At 37.5% G+C, this 18,692-nt stretch overlaps 1 protein-coding gene across 1 annotated transcript in view; it reads left to right on the top strand.

Annotated features, from left to right (window-relative positions):
* Window positions 1-18,692, top strand: part of LOC139122141 (F-box only protein 22-like) — a 37,845-nt gene that overhangs the window by 3,496 nt on the left and 15,657 nt on the right. The window contains exons 2-3 of the mRNA XM_070687558.1: window positions 374-590; window positions 12,066-12,231. Of these exons, the coding sequence (XP_070543659.1) occupies window positions 374-590; window positions 12,066-12,231 (383 nt within the window). The remainder of the gene's footprint in view (window positions 1-373; window positions 591-12,065; window positions 12,232-18,692) is intronic.

Genomic DNA, 18,692 nt, shown 5'->3' with positions numbered 1-18,692 from the left:
CTTTTTGGGTACCCTTTCCTGGAATAAAAATTCATAAACACTCCTTTATGCCATGTGCTTAAGGCACTTACATGTATAACAAAATAGGAAAATTAACTTCAAGTATTGATATTTTCGACAGATATAATCTTTTGAAACTAGTACAATTGATGATTATTATTAGTGATTTTTACCAACTAGAAGTAAGAGCAAATCACCAAGACATGAACAAATTTGTCAGTGTGTCTCAGGAAATGGTCCGCTAGGTCCATTTTATTTCAATGTTTACATGGCCAAAGTCTGTACTTAAAAAGTTTTATTTCAAATTTATACACTCATGTGCTTCCCCTCAGGACTGTGTTTATAGCTGCTAACTCATTCATGTTTGTTGCAGTGTCTGCAAATGTTGGAACACTGTTGCCACAAAAGTTCTGAGACATCGCCAAAGTATATCATGGGCAGTTTATCAGCCAGCAGTTTTATCTCCAGATGAAGATGACAGTGAAGAGGACAGCAGTGGCTCTTGTGATGATAATGATGATAATGACGATAGAGATGAATGTGATGAACTGAGGTCTTCTTTTACAACAGAATTAGAAAAGTGCTTACAGGTATGAATTCTTATTGATACCAGCACAAATGATTAAGATCTTTGACAATGAAGTTTTCTGCTACCAAGAAAGCAATGAGTGATTCATATAGTTTCCTACTGCCTTCATAATTGAGAATGGTGAACATTTCGAGGTATGTAAGGGTCAAGCATCTGATAAAGTGAGCATCAAAGTGCTCGATCAAGAACTTTACGGAAAATGGCAAAGTGAGCATTAAACTGGGCGTCAGAGTGCTCGATCAAGCATTTTGTAGAGGGCAGCAAAGTGAGCATAAAACTGAGCATCCCTGGATTGAGCGCGAGGGTGCCTCCAACGACAGGATGAGGTCCATACGATCACCTTTGTCAGATCTTGTCACTCCTGGCTATTTTCACCATGTAGCCAGAGAACTTGCACACTGTAGCACTTTTGCATATGTGATTCCTTTTCATTGCCTCTACCATTTACATGTATGATCAGGGAGATCAAATATTTTAGATCTTTGTCGCCATTGCTTGAGTGTAAGTTTTGTCAACAACGCTGTTGACTGAGTCCCAGTCGGCCTATTAGGACTATAGGGCAAATGTTCCTTATTGCTTATAACAAACATAAGCTGTTGTCAATGAACAATTCCTGCAATAAATTGGAGATGTATATTCAGTAATAATTATTTTGGTCAGCCTAACTTCAGGGCACCTTTGTCAACTTGATGAAATCGGTCGTTCTAAATTACCTGTCACACTATCAATGTTGACGGGTCATATCGGCAAAAGCTTGCATCGTATTGATTTTGCATTCAATGTGACACATTGGCTTGCAGGTCCAAAAAAGTTAACTTCAGTGTAATAATGCCAAATAAAGTATCACATAAGTTACGACAGTTAATTTGACTCTAAAAAATTACATTTTAGCTCTCCTTTTATGTATGGATGTACTGAATGAATATCTTCTCATTTCAGATTTTAAAAACATGTTCGCAGCTAGCGCATTTGTACATGTATTCGATGTTGTGACAAATTTGCTGATATTACACAATTCCCATTTTTGTAAAGAAGCTATTTTTCCTACCAGATAGAAGAAAGATTGTCAGAGTAACACATCCATCCTGTTCATGTATATGTCGTGAAAAGTAAGCCTACATAGCTACCTTTTTAGCTGTGATTGAAAGATGATCGTAACTTTAACCAATTCCTCCAATGTTCGATGTCGAATCATTACAACTTCATGGTTTCCATGCTGTTACAATTTGTACTTCACGCATGTTGATGAATGCTGTAATGAATGCCTGTATGATGATTACTTGTTAGGACTATTTTCTCAGCCATTTTTCTGCATGTAAAAGTACAGTTTTAACTTCCCGCCTACTTCATGTGCCAGCTCAGATGCTCAGGACGGAACACTTGCAAACTCTATCTTGCAAAAATGTTTGATTTCCACTTGCTAAATTTAAAGGTCATGGCCAGATGTTTCTTGGAATTAATTATCAATTTGTCGCACGGTAAAAGTGAGTTCGTTGAAAATTCAAACTCATATTGTATAACGCTTATGTGGTGGAGGTGGTAATAAATTTCACATTATGAAATCTTCCTTTATTTAATAAAAATGATATATTCCTTGTATGTTATGTCGAAACATTATTCCAAAAGAACGTTTCGAACCTTCAATATACAGTATCTAACTTAGATAGAAATCAAATACTATACTTCTGTTATCTCAAACAAACTAATGAAGTGAAACAAATTTGAAAACCTCTTTCAGGAGTTCCTTTTTACGTAACAATTTTATTCATTGATTATTTGCTGGCTTGTTGTTGGCTAGGCCTCTTGCTGTCATCCATGGTGTTGTCCTAATACACTAGCAAATTTCATATACTGGCATACCCCATGGACGTACATTCATGAGAACCTCACGTATTCCAAAGTATTAGCAATTTGTTGTTTGTAAAATTATCGTAATCTACAAAATGCATCTGAGTAATCATCACTTTGTGAATATCTGGTGTAAATCATATCAGTGTACGAAATATATGCCCTGGTATTATGCAATGCCTTAAAGGTTGGTGACATCACAGGACATAGTCAAAGGCCATCATACACGACACGTGTGGCTCCCATGGTTTGGGAACGACGGGCACGAGAGCCACGTTTCTAAAAAGGAAGTTCATGAAAATAGAATACACATATAAATATTTTAAAAAATCTTGTCAACAGTTTCTTAAAAAATCTCTATGTCATTTGCTGCCTCCCAAACGTATTCTACAGTACTTGCTACATCATATTAACCCTTTGAACCCGGCTCGGACATAAATGTCCGATGACGTCATAGAGTACCAGGGGGTCAGGGTGCAAAGGGTTAACCATCGCCCTGCATTCTGTCCTTGCATACTTTGAAATCCTATGCTCAATACATTTCGGCATCCATACTCACTTTGATGCTCAGTTTGTCATTACGACGCCTAATTTGTCATACTCAAGGCTCAGTTTATCATTTTCCACACCCGGTCTGATTCTCATTTTCACATTTTCAACACCGCACCCAGTTGCGGTTTTCAATGCTCACTTTGACCATAGACAGTAGGGGAGGGGAGATTTGACACTCACTTTGTCATTTTCCATGCACAATCCACGCTCACTTGTCATTTTCAACGCTCAGTTTGATGCTCACTTTGTGATTTTCTGTGCTCTGTTCGATGCTCACTTTATTGATTTTGGGCCTTTACATACCTGACATTTCTTAGTCATTGGCAGTGTTCTCTCCAGAAAGCGTTATTGTGCGATTCACTGCCTTTTGTACCCAGTTTGACCCTTGAAAAGGGTTCCATGGGCTGTAATTGTTAGACTCAGGCATAGGTAAATTAGACATTCATAGTCTAATAATATGACATCACTTTCGTAATTATTGATATCAATAAAACTAAGTTAGCTTCCTTTCTGAGGAGCAGCACTCAATAAACACGCTGTATGTGTATGAGTTGTGTGACTATGACATAGGCGGCCGGCCTTCAGGGCATCCAATTACCGGTACTAGGAGTATATAAAAGGGGAAGGTGGCCAGTTTTACACCGCCAGTCCTCTCTACATGGCTTTGAAAACTGTATATTTTACTTGCTCCTACAATTTAAATCGCTGTATCTCCCCTGCATTATTAATGGTGAATAAGCTGGCCATCAAATCTGCCTTGGTCAGCCCTTCTTAATTGTTGCCTTGTGAAACTATTGCTAAGTGCAAAGATGAAAATACCATTTCTCAAACTTGGCCCCTGTTCATGGCAACATTCGGGAATCGGAGTAAAGCCGGAGTAAAATGCTGTTTACTTATTAGCATAAATCAAAGTCTGACATCACAGTGTTCAACCAACTTAGTAACCTCCGCCTGATGACCGTAATGGCTGTATGCAGAGGTCAACTACTGCAGCTATATGATTTATGCTACATGTATAAGCCAACAATATGAAGTTGCAAAGTACAATTTTTCACAATTTTGTTTGCGTACATTTGACTTACGGTGCCTCGTAATTCCACAGTTGTAGTACAACTGTAGCATGTTACAGTACTTAGTACATACAGTGTTATTTGACTGTAACACTTTGACATTGCTGTTGTGACAATCGATGCACATGAAATGTGTTTTAAGAATTTTGCATATAATCAATTTCAGAGATAAACATCAAAATCAAGTCAATACATGTACTTATTACATGCCTCGATTTGAGTGCAAATCAGTGCATTCATTTGAATAGGAACATCCAGGGAGTCAGGGAGTTAATGGACCAGTGAATGATGTACTGATCGACTTTCCATGGTTACCCGGTCCAGTGATGACCTTCAACGTTTTCGACGTCGAAGTACCGGTAGACGCTTTAATGCTAGATGTAAAATAGTCATGCGCGCATTTCTATTTGATTTTCGTGAAAATCTATTTGATGCTGGTCGATGATGGTAAAATTGTTTGAAAATGCCCTGCATGTAACTGAATGTCATATAGCATTAACTATGAAGAGGCACGTGATAAAAATATTATTGCCTGAATACATGGGTTTATGTTCCCTCGCAGCAGGAGACAATTTGCCCTCTTGGCGTCAGGCAAATTGTCACCTGCTCTCAGGCACATAAACCCATGTATTCAGGCAATAATATATAATACATCATGGGACATTAGGACAACCATGCACTATTTTAAGTTTATAGCTGTTAATGTCAGGAAATTTTCCGGCATTTTTGCAATTTTGATCATCAACATGAATATTTAGGTCACCAGTGATGACAAAGGATAAGTTGGGAGTGAGATCAGAAGATAAAAAATTCATAAGGTCATCAATGAAATTAGCCATGGTGAAATCATTTGACCAATATATGTGTGACAATCTTTACCTGCTCCTCCATAGTTTCCATAGCTTTACATGTAATTGAGTCAATGACTGGAAGTTGTGACACAGACAGGCATGATTTAAAGATTAGAGTTCACAGCCCTCTGTGTCAAATGTGAGGAGCACTGATGATGTTGTAACCAAGTGGAAGAGAGTCAGCAATTAGTGATGTATCACCAGCATCATCACAAAGCCAGGAGTCTGCCAACAAGAGTACAAAAAGATGATACTCCCACATGTATTCGCTAATAGCAGTTCATTTATTGGACATTGAGTGGCAGTTTATAAACAAGCAATAAATCGTCTTTTGTGTAGATAGAAACTTTTTAAATTCAGTATACAATTGAAAATGAGTTAAGATTTGTGAAAAGGTGGAGAAAGGATTGTATTATCGAGCAACCTGGGGTTCCAGCCTCATCATGCATTTATGGGTATGTGCATCTGTGACTGTGTACCAGAATGTCCAATAAATTTGAGTAAAGAAAGTTTGTGTGCCATTCAATTTCGACAGTATATGTAAGAGATACTGTATTTTATTTTAAAAGAACTACCGGGGGTATTTATTATGATCATTGAATAATAAGGAATTTCTGGACAATTTTATTAGTTCTACTGTCAATAACATAGAATTCATCAAGGAAGTACATACGCCTCGAAATTGAAAAACTTAAAACTTTTTGCTCAAACTTTCCAGAAGGGAACTTTTAAACAATTCCCTTTCAAAATCAAGAACAAATATCAGGGTTCACCATACAGAATTTGGTACCACTGGTAGATCCACCAAAAACCTAATATTTCCTGACACTTCGAATGGTTGCTATCCCTGTCTTACCTGTACAGAGAAAAAGTTAATTTTCAATTTTCAGTAAGATAAACTTGTGAAAAGTTTATTTGCTCAATGAGCTTCAAACAACACGCCTCCACAAGTGGTAGACCAAATATATACTGTTATACTTCGAGAGGCTAAGTATCTGTCCCTGAGGCACATACCACACATGTACCACCTTAAATTGGTGACTGTGCATACCATAGCGACTTGTTGGTATGCAAAACCATTCTAACAAATCACTAGTCCAATTGCATGGCTTCAGTAAATTCTCAGCCAGATTCAAACACAAAAAAATGCGGCACATTGTCACCTAGCAAAGACATCACAGTCATAACTGTTTGTCTAAATCCCCACCACTTAGAAAAAGATGTTCAATAACCAAGCTACATGTAGTTTGTTGCAATTTTTCTTGACTGTTTCTCCTCCACATACTGTAGAGTCGCACTTACATTTTCACTATCATACAATGCACACTGACTTTATAAAAGCAACGAAAACATTACCTAACTGGGCAAAAGACAGCCTTAGGAACAGTTTCTTGTGTATATCTGGGGTAAGATTTGTGTAAGGTTTTAAGGCTTCGACTTTTTGGTATGTATATAAATACCAAAAAGAGCTTGGTGAGTCAATGGCGTCTGAATGTCTGTCTGTATGTATGTACGGTACTGTATGTATGTATGTATGTATGTCCATCACATGCAAAATCTCCCAAGCTACCATCACAGTATTTGGTGTACAGCCGGGAGGTAGACCCAGGGGTTGAGATGTGATGTTGTTCGAATTAACATGTCAGTGTCAAAAATATGCAAATGAGGTAAGAAAAAGGGGGAAATCCTGCAAATGTGTGGGAGAGGTGGCATTATCTGAAACAGCCCACACATCTGTAACCTATTTTTATGCAGTGTACCTATTATGTGTAGGAGTGGTGGCAGTGACTGAAACAGGCTACTCCACTGACCTTGAGTCATTTCCTGTCATTGTTCATGAACTGATACATAATGGCAGACCTGCTGAAACCATGAAGGACTGTGTTGAAACATTCCTCAGCTAAGCCTGTTCCTAAAGTTGACCTCCAGTACCTACAGTTTCAGACCTTATTTACTTTTGTCATTCTTGTTTTTCTGGTTTAAATATGTCTTGATGGACCAATTCAAACCAAATATGAGCACACTGTCCTTGACGGTATTTTTTATTTTTAGCTTCCCATGAATGTTGCAATCAAAATTTGTTGAAAAAGACAATAAAATTTGCATATTTGTAGTTTTTTTTGCTTCCATTTTCCTATTTTTAGCATAATTTGGTTCACAGGTCTTGAGGGATGTACTCAATTATATTAAAGATTTTGAACTTTAATTCAACAAAATAATTAATATCACGATTCTAAGGTAATTTTTAGCTCACATTTGGTATAGGTATATATACCACAGAGAGCTTATATGATAGGTTGGCGGTGTCTGTATGTGTGTGTGTATGTATGTTACATATGTGTGGATGTATGTACGTCCACATCAAAGACTCCTAAAGCACAGCACCTACCATCTTAGTATTTGGTGTACAGGTGCACCCAGGGGTGGAGATGCGAATTTCTTTAAATGAACATATCAGGGTAAAAAATGTGCAAATGAAGTAAAAAAAGGGAAAATCCTGTAAATTGCTAAAAGTCTGTAACCACTGGCCAGATTTGGTTGAAACTTGGTATGCAGGTTCTTTATGGTTACTTTAGTAACATTAAATTGTGGTGAAATTTTAAAAAGTGTATTTTGGGGGCAATTTTTCCCGTTTTTGGTCAAAAAATCTTCTGCTCTAAAAGCACTCATTCCGTTGCCTTGAAATTTGGTATGCATGATCCTAAGGTTGGCATCTGTCAGATTTGTTCAAATCGTGGTGAAATTTTCATATAGGACAATGTTTCCCATTTTTGGTCATTTTCTCAAAAAGTATTTGTTGGATTGCTTTGAAACTTGATACTCTTGATCCTTTGGTTTTCTTCTGTCAGATGTTAAAAAATTGTGGTGAATTTTTTGTATTTGTCTTTTTTAGGCAATTTTTTGCATTTTTGGTCAAAAACTCATTTCTCAAAATTAACTATTCTGATTGCATTGAAACCTGATGTGCATGTACCTAGAGGCATACTTAGTTGAGGGTCTTCAAAATTTGGCCAAATTTTTATATTTGTATTTTTTGGGCAATTTTTAGCTCCGCTGTGAGCGAATTTTTGGTCAAAAAATGTGTTTCTCAAAAAGAACTGGTCTGATAGCTTTGAAATTTGGTATACAGATTTCTAGAGTAATATATATTGAATTTCTGATGAAATCTGTAGTTTTGTATTTTTGGGATAATTTTTGCCATTTTTGGTCAAAAAATGTGTATTTCCAAAACTACTCATCTGATAGCTTTGAAATGTGGTATACAGGTTTCTATAGATGAACTAAATGATATTTATTGAAATTATGATGAAATCTGCAATTTTGAATTTTTAGGGCAATTTTTTCCATTTTTGGTCAAAAAATGTGTTTCTCAAAAAGTACTGGTCTAACAGCTGTGAAATTTGATATGCAGGTTTCTATAGATGGACTAAATTTGATCTTTTGAAATTATGATGAAATCTGCAATTTTTATTTTTGGGGGCAATTTTTGCCATTTTTGGTCAGAAAATTTTATTCTCAAAAAACTATAACTTTGGTTGACAAATTCTTAGGGATGATCCGATGTGATATATTCAAAGTATGATGAAATCTTCAATTGTGTATTTTTGCAGCTATTTTAGCCACTTTTTTCTGGACACTGCATTGAGCTGTCAAAGATTTCCACCTTCTTCATCAACATGTGTCAAAAATAGATATTCTCTACATAAACACAGCGGAGCTATATCGGCCGCTAGGTCGCTTGTTCTCAATTTTGGTCAAAAAATCATTTTCTCTGAAATCACTCTTCCGATTGCTTTGAAACTTGCCATGCATGTTTACAGGGGTAAACTTAGTTAAGTATACTCACTCTGGCCTATCACAACAAAACAAATGTGAGCCCAGTGTCATTGACAGTATTTTTACACATTTGGGATATGTACACCAAAGAGAACTTATAGGGTGTGTCAGTGTCATTTTCATCTCATTTGCATGTCTGTATGCGTGTATGTACTGTATGTGTGTTATTTTATTACATGCCTTGTATATCGAACGTTGCGCGCTCCATAGGATTCAATAGTACCTCGTCGATGACATTGCGGGCCGCATAGTCATCATTGGACTGAAAGTGAACCGTAACTATTTTCAACTTGACAACTTTTTAATGTAAAAATGTCAAAATTGCATGTTTTGCACAGGAAATCCGGTTTTTGACAATTTTGTAGAAAAAAAAATTGATAAACCGCATAACAGTAGTTTAACGATGCGACTTAGGTTCAAAGGTCAATTTTAGCAATTTTTTTTTTATTTCAAATTTCGAACCACTGTCACGTGGTCTTTCTTTTGGGGAAAGGTGTTGAGTCACATCGTACCGGGAAATTCCTGAAATATTACTAAAATGGCAAACTATCAGCTACACCGCGTGCCATTATTTCCCTTTTGTCTTAACGATCGCGGATTACCGACCGCGATATCTTTGATAAACACGCAGAGATTATGTATAGGCTTGGCGGTATAGTGCGCATGCGCTAGCTTCAACGTTATGCTCAGCGTTTTGAACTCCGCATGTATCGGTACGGCAAACACGTCGAGCAGACGTAAGCCGGCGCTCGCGCTCCGTACCGTCGAAAAAGCAAGCGAGGTCCACAAAAGCGGACCTGAAAAAGACGGCAACGTGCGCAAAGGTCGATTTAAATGTAAAACAGTCCGACTTTGGCTCATACTCCCTGCAATAACGATCAAGAATGCAGTGAAGAGTCAGATTTGGCCGAGGACGCAGACGATAACGGAGACGTGCTCGGTTCAACAACTATGAAAGTATTTGACACGCTGCTTTTCGAACATATTAGGCTATGCTGATTACATACCCGAGTCCAAAAATTAGCCTGAGCGAGATGAAACTTCTGTTAGTTGCGATAATTTTATCACTCTTGCTGTACATGCTTGGTGTTAGTATCGTGTTCTTTTATATTTTAAACTCGAGTTTTCTATCGTGCAGTCTTTTCGTGTCTGCTGAGAAACCTTGAACAACACCGTACCCGACATCACGCGACATTTATGTCAAGGAGTTTCCCAAGCCAGTGCAGGAGTTCATACACACATAATGTAGATTCACAAGAGCAAGTTCACCGATCTGCTAATTTTTCGAAACGAAATGCAAATATTTTTTTTTATTTCATGCCTTTTCTTTCTTTAAATATAACCCAAAAATTAAATTACGTCAAACGTGAATTGCGAGGGTTCACAAATGATTCTTGTGTACGTGTTGTCTAAACTTATCAATTACCCGCAGACTCCACAGCTGCTAGCTGGACCTCAACACTGAACGTAAAACAAACACGGCTCAACTTCTAGAAGTGCTGAATCTAGCAATTTTTGCTATATGAGGTCAGTCATCGAAAGTTTGACTAAAAGTAAAAATCTCCGAAATAATTATGTGTGCGCTGGTATTGCGCAAGTCGAGTGACTCCACTGTAGACTAGTCGATACTTGGAACACGCTGTCGATGACAGCCTGCACTGTTCTACGCTACGGCGTGATTATCATTAGTTTGATAAAATCGGTACAAGAACACATATAAATAGAGTTTGAAAAAATAACACGAGTCAATCTCTCCCGTCGTAACAAAGGGCGACAAGTTTGCAGTGCGGTGCAAAAGCTAAGAAAATACGACAGACATTTTATGTTGTCAAGAGTTACGTGTGTTCGTCTCATCTCGAGGTAGGAAAACTGGCAAGTGACGTCCCGTTGGCACAGAGTCAGCGCTAACATGAACTTGACAATCATTTTTCACAAAGAACATGCATAAATTGCCGATCGCGAGACAGGAAGTAGACTACTTGAGTCAAGAACAAGTGAATGCCCGACGCGATCGCGCGACGACAGCACATAAGTCTCGATCGGATAGACTTTTTTACGCAAGTTTCGACGTCTTCGTCTTGACTGTGAAATCTGGTAACCAGATTGTAACCGTTGAGACAACAGTATACAGTTAATCTACTAGTTAAACGTTCCAAAAATGGATTAAATCGCTAAGTACCCCTCTGTGTTTGTTGTGTAAATACCACTTACTGCTGGCACTTAGCATTTGCCAGTTCAGTGTATAATTTCTTTCTATTTTCACACGATCTGCAATCCTAAACATATTCAAAATTCCCAAAACTGACTCTAAATATTTCAACTTAGTCCTGGTGTAAAAAAATTCGCAGAAAATAGTGCGCGAGTCGGACTTCTTGGTCACAATGTGTGACGCATAGGTCGTTTACACAAATCGTCGATTTTCTCAGTTCCGTTTTTGACAGTGCGTACATTATTCAAATAAGTATAAGTCGGCGGCGCCTGGACAGACTAGCCTGATTTTTCACCTGTGGACAGTGAATGAATATATCTGAAAGACCGTGTCTCAGATTTCCGATAAAGGGCCTTGAAGTGAAGATATCCTGACAAACGTGAACAAAGGCCGATAATTTATGCAAAAAACGTCAAGTTGACACTTTGAAGGTGCATTGTGCGAAAACAAAAGCGAATTTCAAAAATCCGGGACACGGTTTTTTTGCCCAGTATACCCAGCCGTCGATTGCCGTAAACAGATCACCAAGGCCGATTGGAGATTTGTACTTACACTTTTTTGAGTAAAAAAACTAAAGAACACGTGTTTTTGAGTAAAACAGCCGTATGCGCACTGTTTTCAAAAAACTAACAAATTTTCTGAACTCTTCGGTGACCGAGCAGATAAAAAAGTACCACATGTCGGGTGTGTGACCACGTCTTCTTTGTGAAAATGAGGATTGAAAATAAGTGACAATGAACCTGAGTCGCTACCTTAACTATATCATTGTGCCATTTGGATGATGAAAATTGTTCCTTTGTTAACGGATTTTCATCTAAGATGGAAAATGCATTGGATTATCATTTCCCAATAAATCTATTATTTTTAGTGAAAACTGTGTAAGAGAGGCCTGTAATAAAAATATTATAGCCCAAACATGGGACTATGTACCCTCGGGGCAGGAGACCATTTACCCTCCTTACGTCGGGCAAATGGTCACCTGCCCTCAGGCACAAGTCCCATGTTTGGGCTATAATATATAGTATTTCTCAGGAAATGCTCTTCCTCTTGCCTTGATCAGATAGAAGCAAAGTGTAATTGACTCTAATATAAATTTGTTAATTTCACAGAACTGTTGTAGTATACCGAGGTTAGCTCTCCTGTTCATGGAACCTGATTCAGATTCTTTGTTTCCTGAAAATGGCGCATCAGCTGGTAACAGTATAGAATCCTACCTACACCAGTGTTTGCCACCTAATTGTCAGCTGGTTGGCTTCAATACACCAGGAGTCATCAGTAAGTAATATATGTACTTCAAATACCGTATAGAAAAGTTGCATGTTCTTGTTTAATTTTTCAGTGACATGATAACCAACTACAGTCACAAGAACCATCAAATAATATAGAAATAATGGATGATGCACTGACCAATAACGTTTATTTATGGGCAAGGGCGAGAGGAAAGCTAAAAAATAAATGTTAATGGTCAGCGCGGAGTCTGTTATTTCAATTGTATTATCAACAAACCCCGAAAAACTGTCAAAATTTACAAAAATTTCCTGTGTGAACGACAACGGGGCCCCAGAACCTGTAAGTGAGTAGTGCACGCTGCAAAAATTTTGCAAATCTGGAGCTTTGTTTGAAAAAAGTGTCTAAACTTGGCCCACAGCCATTTTATTTTGTGGTCGATTATGATCTTTGTACAAATCACAATTTTCGTTTTAGCTGTAAAGTAACTATTATGATGTATTGAAAATTCCGGATAATGCAATATTAGTCACATTAGATGTGGTGTCTATGTACACCAACACACAACACGACGAAGCCACTCAACTTATAGGCGAAGCATTAGACTCAGAGTGATCCCAACACAGCAACCAGGGAACAACAATGAAAATGCCACCAACAGAATACCTGTTAGCCATGCTAATACTTATTCTCAAAAACAACACATTTGAATTCGATAACGAATTCTATAAACAAATCCTGGGTGTAGCCATGGGTTCTCCGTCTTCGCCGGAAGTAGCGGGTATCACATACCATGAAACGGAAATGAAAATAATACGTGAATACAAATCGAAAATATTACTCTGGCTCTTATTCAGAGACGATATTTCCATGATCTTTATGGGAACAGAACACGAACTGAACGAATTCACATCTGGCATCAACAAAATGCACCCTACTTTCAAATTTTCGTTTGAAAGCTCGACATGTGAGATAACATACCTAGACTTTGTGGTATACAAAGGTCAACGATATAACAGTGAGAAAATACTGGACATAAGAACGCACACGAAAACCACAGATACATTTCAATTCCTACATAGAACATCATGCCACCCAAAATCTACCTTTAAAGGCTTGATCAAAGGTGAAACACTAAGATACATAAGAACTTGCAACAATGAAAATGACTTTAGTGCTAAAGTCAATTCACTCAAGACAAGATTAGTTGAACGTGGCTACAAACAGGATGAAATCTCTAGAATTACATCACAAACAAAGTTCGCCACCAGAATTACGCAATTAGAACACCAGCAAACAAAAAACAGAACGAAAAACACACTTGTGTTCACAACAAGATATAGCCTATATATAAAGACACAAGCTATCAAACTAGCTCTTTGTGAAAACTGGGAGCATATAGAAAAGGACAAAACATTAAGGAATTTATTTCCTAAACAACCGATCATCGCTTACAAAAGAAATAGGAACATCAGCAACACATTGATTAAGGCCAAAGTCCATTGCATTAGGAACAAGTCAATGAACGAATGAACACAGTACGATCCAAACATAAGTATTCTGGCTTCACTGCTAGAAGAACAGGACATCAACAATATTGACATGACATAAAACAAAAAAGATATACATATCTTAGGCGACTGAGGAAGAGACCGCTGTGGTTTCGAAACGTGGGGATAAAAAGAGTCAGGGCTCTCAAAGACATATTTGACTACGCCCACATCTCGCCATGGCTTATTTTAAAATTAACGACTCGCTTGTTAATTTCCACACTAACAGCCAAAACACAACTCAGACACTAAACCACCAAAGCACATACAAGACAAGATGGCTGATGTGTGAAGCCACTTTCCCTTTATTACATATGGTATGTTTACGATATTCATATTCATGGCATGAAAACAAACCATTACTGTGTATTTGTGGGCAGTCACGTGGTGCAGCTCGATCAATTAAAACGCAATGGATAAGGCATGGTAGCATAATGCAGATTTTTCTATCTATTGTGATGGTATGGTGGCTTAAAGGCAGGGGGAGCCTATAAATACCACCTATTTCCCTGGGCATTCATAATCCAACATGAGTGGCACATGGTAACAGCGTCAACTAGTGCTCCCGAAAATCTGGAGCTTTCAACAACCATGGTGTAAATTAAAGCACTGTTCCAACATACTATGTTTTGTGAATACTTGTGGCATCACCTTGTTGGCAAAATTCTCTCATTTTTAGCTCATATTTGGTTTTATATATAAATACCAAAAAGAGCTTATATGATGAGTCTGAGTGGCGTCTGTGTCTGTGTATTTGTGGGTATGTGCGGATGTATGTCCGTCACACTCAAAGGCTCCCATACCGCCAAAGCTACCATCTCAGTATTCGGTGTACAGGTAGATGTAGGGGTTGAGATGTGAATTTGTTCAAATTAACACATCAGTGTGAAAAATGTGCAAATGAGGTAAGAAAAAGGGAAATACTGCAAGTGTGCAGGAGTGGTGGCAGTGAACTGAATCAGCCCACACATCTGAATAAGAGGATTCTGACCTTTAACGTATATGCAGGGTACCTATTATGTTTGGGAGTGATAGCAGTAACTGAAACAGCTAATTTGTCATTTCCTGTCATTGTTTATGAACTGTGACATATTAACAGATCAACTGAAACCATATGGATGTCTATTTTTGCACATCCATAGTAGAAAGATTCTCTGCTATGCATATTGCTTAAGTTGACCTTCAGTACCTAAAGTTTCAGACCTTATTTACTTTTGTCATTCTTAATTTTCTGGTTTAAATATTTCTTGTTGTTTTTCTGGTTGTATTTCTTGTTGTTTTTCTGGTTGTACTGTGCAGACATTGTCATAAAATCAATGCATAATTTTCCTGCACTGAACAGATAGAAATAACACTTATTGTTGATCTTTGGTATGTACCAATTCTGATCAAATTTGAGCGACACCGGATAATTGCGGTGTTTTTTCCATTTTAAGTTGATTTTTGATGCCGGACTCGCTTGGCGGAAGCAGTATATAACGATCTGAGTTCCAATTTTTACCCTACCGTGTGAGTGTAGTATTCAAACGAGTGAGATCAGAATCTTACGCTGTTCCGAGTGGCCTGGAGATTTTTATAATATACAATAAATTGACCTTATCAAAATTACTCTGTTTTACAATGCTTGGATATTGATATTTTTTCTATACTTTTGACTTTTGATTTGAAGTCTTTTGATTCTCCAGTGGCGGCAGCACATGTACGGTTACAACCGTCATGTGGTGACCGGAGTGTGCTTGTAAACTTGTTGGGAAGTTGCTTAGAAGAAAAATCATTTTGTATTTTATAGGCTGCAGTTTGGGATTTTTCAATATGAACACAACACATTATACATTTCCAACATCTTTGAAACGCGGATTACGGTAATCTTTCATGTGATGAAAATTTTTGAACGTCTTTGTAATGTGTTCCCACGATGAGTGTGAACTGATTCTTTGTTTGTAAAAATCATCAGAAATGGTCAAGTGATAAAATAGACACAGATGTAAAACCATTGCGAGGAAGATAGTAAGAAATTCACATTGCATTGCAAAATTTGCTGTCGTATTTCTCAGCAGGAATAATCAATTTTTACACATTGTGTATAAGAACAGCAAGCAGGTGTTCGGCGGTCAATTGCTTCTATCATGATTATCTTGATCGCAAGCTATTTGGCGAGGAGACAGTGGGTACTTAAAATCTCGCAAAATTATTGATATCATGTCTTTGTATTGAAAATTTTCGATCAGAGGCACATCAAATCAACAGCCGTTGTGTATTGGGAAGCGTGTTCTCACTGGACACCGAACTAGCTGCTATCAACAGTATATGTTATGTACCATCGGTGGTAACATATTGGTCGTAATCTTGTCTAATTCTGCCCCGCCTTTTGAACCGTCCAGAAATTCCAAAGCTAGAATTTTTTTACCCTGACATATAATACAGTGACCTTGCACACTAATGATCATTCCACTGTTTCTGTTGGAATATGTTGTTTTTTACCTTCTCGTGTCTATTTATAGACAGAGAAGGTATTAGAGTTGAAAACCAGTATGCTGGTGTCAAGTACTTCCGTCTGTCAATACTTCCGTCTGTCAAGATCCATTGACGTTATGCCATTGTGATGGGTCATATCATAAACTGGTGGGGGTGTTCATGGTTCAGGTTGAGGTGTAGGAGAACGATTTTGAGCTGTGACAAAAATCAAAAGGGACTTAGTGGCATAAGCCACAGTGTTACATGTAAGCCTTTCTCCAAGGTTCTTAGTTGACTACGATCTATTACAGACTACTGAGCTGACTTTAGGGGTACTCACTTTGTGTTTGCTCACCCTGTGTGCGCTAGTGTTTGGTACTGAGTTGCGTGGATATCCCCTTATGGCCTCACGTGATATGGGCCTGTTGCATAATCTGCACTGCAGATGATCATATATGCCTCTGAGTCTGAAAACGGTGGTTGTGTAAGCCTGTCGGCATTTTCCTTGCATTTTTTCTCATTTAATTTTGCAAAATATCGGCGAGTACCTCAATATTTCAAGATAACTCTTTCTTCCCAATCGTTTCCTTGAGTTTCAGAGTCATATGAACGAAAATGAGTGAAAGTTTTAGACAGGAAAATCGGACGTCGGCCATGTTCAATGTTTACAGTACAATCAGAAGTTTGTGTGGAGGAAATAACTAACAAACACTATTCATGATGCCCGCCCTCTAGAGGCAGACCTTCCTATATGAAGTACAACATTTGATGCTTGTGGAAAGCTTGACCACACAAAGGAGCATTTTAACTTTTAGAAAATGACAAATTGAATAAGAAGCTATCCTGAAAATGTCAAATACTGAGAAAAAATGCGCAAATATTCAAAATAAACAGGTTAACTGACTGGTCAGCTATAAAAAACAATGAAAATGTTTATGATCAAAAGTTTTTGAGATGCGCACATTTTAACAAATACAGAAATTATTAACATTATAAATATAAGACCAAACTATTTTTTCAGGGATGGGACAGGTTGGAAATGAGGGGTGAGAGACAAAGGCACTCCTATTGCTGCATGTGGATGCAGCCACACCATTTCATTTACAGCATACTTATTCACTGTGTTGTGTTCAAGTTCCATATTGTACTGACTGTCATACAAGGATAACATAAGCAAAGCAAATCAAATTAGAAAAGAATCAATGCTGTTGTGTGGATTTTGCTGAACACGGCTGATTTTAATATTTCGCCCTACATATTTGGTATCCAGCAAAGGCATATTTTGATGTAAAGTCAAAATTAACACTACATTGCTGACAATATATGTTACCGTTTCTGCATGAACTTTTCTTTTTTAAATTATAGAAAGTACTTCGAACAGATTAACAATTATCGTGATGTCAACCCATGATTTTACATCACAAAGACTGTAATTCTGCTAATTTTTTTTATTTTTCAGTCATTATATAAATTTTGCACTGCACAAGATGATTGAACAAATTGCAATGTTTGAATTTGTAAACTCAAAGAATAAAAATCCTTTGGTCACAGATTAAATTATTTTTTGAAAAGAAATTTACTCTTAAACACTTTTAGCATATATTCTTTACACGATCATGTATTTCAAGGAAAATACCGGTATGCCTATTAAAAACAGTAATTACTTCACTTTCAATTTCTTTTGAATACTATGACAATTATCAACCATGAGGTTTTACAAACACAAGACCAGATAAGCGTTTTTAATCATTTCCACAGGACTCTTTAGAATATCCCTTAAAAACAGTTAAAAGTGACTTAAAATGATCACTTGGTATACATTTAATTTACAGACGCCAGGTTGTGTATTTCACATGCACTCAGGTCAGTAGGGAAGTGCGTCATTACTATTTTTGACTGTTAATTCTTATTTCTGAATTATTTAACCTTTTTTCCACACTGAACTATCTTTAGGCAGTTTATACTGTAGCTTAGAATTTTTTTTGATTGATGTATTTAATCATCTTTTGGGTTCTTTGGGTCCATATCTCACCTCATGCCCCTACATCATCAACTATTTACCAATAACTCCATGCCAACAACCAATTACCTGACCTGGCCACACATTAGAGAAGGTACAGCGTCATTGACGGTATTTTTTAATTTGTTCCCATGGCCCCTGTAAGATTTTTTCAATACGCTACACAGTTTAATTTTTTTCAAGGTAAATTTAGTATATTCCCACTTTGTCTGGTAAAGTTGTCTGGAGTGAAAGTTTGAGTTGACGCTGATAGAGTAGACGTCGAGCCCGGCACAGTTGACAGAGATCTGGTCGGTTTGGGGTCATTTAGTCCAGAAACCTGCAGAGTTCTGTATGATCACCGTTCGCCATTTGGGTGAATTTTTTTTTGTCAAAGTAATTCAGTAACAATATACGCCAGATTCCTTGGGTTGTTTTTGTCACCATCATACGCGTATACAGACGGTTTTCGATTAAAAACGGTAAAAATATCCAGTGCCCGTAAA

This window comes from Ptychodera flava, chromosome 21 (assembly GCF_041260155.1).
Source record: "Ptychodera flava strain L36383 chromosome 21, AS_Pfla_20210202, whole genome shotgun sequence".
Lineage (NCBI taxonomy): Eukaryota > Metazoa > Hemichordata > Enteropneusta > Ptychoderidae > Ptychodera > Ptychodera flava.
The sequence above is the reverse complement of the archived record's forward strand: the minus strand, read 5'-3'. Positions and strand labels throughout refer to the sequence as shown.